The sequence below is a fragment of the Anarrhichthys ocellatus genome, unplaced genomic scaffold, assembly GCF_004355925.1.
Source record: "Anarrhichthys ocellatus isolate YVR2014 unplaced genomic scaffold, GSC_Weel_1.0 scaffold9494, whole genome shotgun sequence".
Lineage (NCBI taxonomy): Eukaryota > Metazoa > Chordata > Actinopteri > Perciformes > Anarhichadidae > Anarrhichthys > Anarrhichthys ocellatus.
The window spans coordinates 1-1,343 of NW_022289468.1; the positions used below are offsets into that span (position 1 = coordinate 1).

Sequence of the window (1,343 nt, forward strand, 5' to 3'; positions counted from 1 at the left end):
CATCTGTCTTCAGCGGAACTGCTAGGCAGTTTGGGTCCATGTTTACTTCCTGTCAGCTGATGTCATTCACACACACACACTGCAACCGGGTATAAACCTTATAGCTTGTTTAAAAGCACAATTTGTGGAGCGTTTCCAGACTTTCACAGTCTTATCTGAAAGTGGTAGGTTGACACACAATGTATGAGTGAAAAAACTAAAAGATAAGTGTGAAAAGATAAACTAGCGAGGGATTAATGACCTTTAAGATGATGATGAGGGGGACAGAAGTTACATCATCTCTTTGATTGTAAAAGTGGGAGGGAGATTAGGAGGTTAAATCAGCTGTCTAGTAGAGAGTATAATTTCTCATCCCTGCTTCCCTCCTCCCTGATGGACAGCACTGAGGGCTCTCTGCTCTGCTTTCCCAACCTCAACTCCTCCTGCAGGCGGCTGCCTAAGCCCCACTCCGAGACTGCTCTGCTCTACACCCTGCTGGCCTCCGTCTCTCTGCTCACCGTGACTCTCAACATGCTCGTCGTCATCTCCATCTCCCACTTCCGGCAGCTCCACACCCCGACCAACACCCTGCTCCTGTCTCTGGCCGTGTCCGACCTGATGGTGGGGCTGCTGGTGATGCCCATCGAAGGAATGCACCACGTGGAGACATGCTGGCTGCTGGGAGAGGTGATGTGTGCTCTGTCTCCTTATGTTTCTTTCTGTCTGGTCTCTGCCTCTGTGGGCAGCATGGTGCTCATATCCGTAGACCGTTATGTTGCTATCTGTGACCCACTGCTCTATGCCACAAAGATCACCCTGAACAGAGTTAAAACATGTATCTGTATATGTTGGGCTTGTGCTCTTCTCTACAACGGCTGGCTTTTGATGGGACACTTAAGGCAGCCGGATAGGTTCAACTCCTGCCATGGGGAGTGTGTGGTGGTCATCAGCCACATCTCAGGAACTGTTGACCTTTTTATCACCTTTGTTGGGCCCTGTACTGTCATGGTTGTTCTCTATATGAGGGTGTTTATTGTTGCCATTTCTCAGCAGCGTGTCATTCGGTTGCAGGCCGCTGCTACAACTGTTACGGTAGCTCCAACTGCTAAAAGATCAGAGAGGAAGGCAGCCAGGACTCTTGGAATTGTGATAGCTGTGTTTTTAATGTGCTTCTGCCCGTTTTACTATTCCTCTCTATCAGGCAAGGACACCTCCAGTAGCGCGTCATTCTCTGCAGTGTTGTTTTGGATCATGCTAATTAACTCCTGTTTGAACCCTCTGATTTATGCTCTGTTCTACCCCTGGTTTAGAAAAGCTATCAAACTCATCATCACACTGAAAATACTGCAGCCTCACTCTCAGCA

General features: G+C 48.5%; 1 protein-coding gene across 1 annotated transcript; it reads left to right on the top strand.

The window, feature by feature from the left end:
* Positions 1-6: 6 nt before the first annotated feature.
* On the top strand, positions 7-1,338 carry LOC116380902 (trace amine-associated receptor 13c-like; the record flags this gene model as incomplete). The annotated part of the gene is made up of 1 exon (XM_031842725.1): positions 7-1,338. A coding segment is annotated over exon 1 (966 nt), but the record flags the coding sequence as incomplete, so codon positions are not given.
* Between the last annotated feature and the right edge of the window lie 5 nt (positions 1,339-1,343).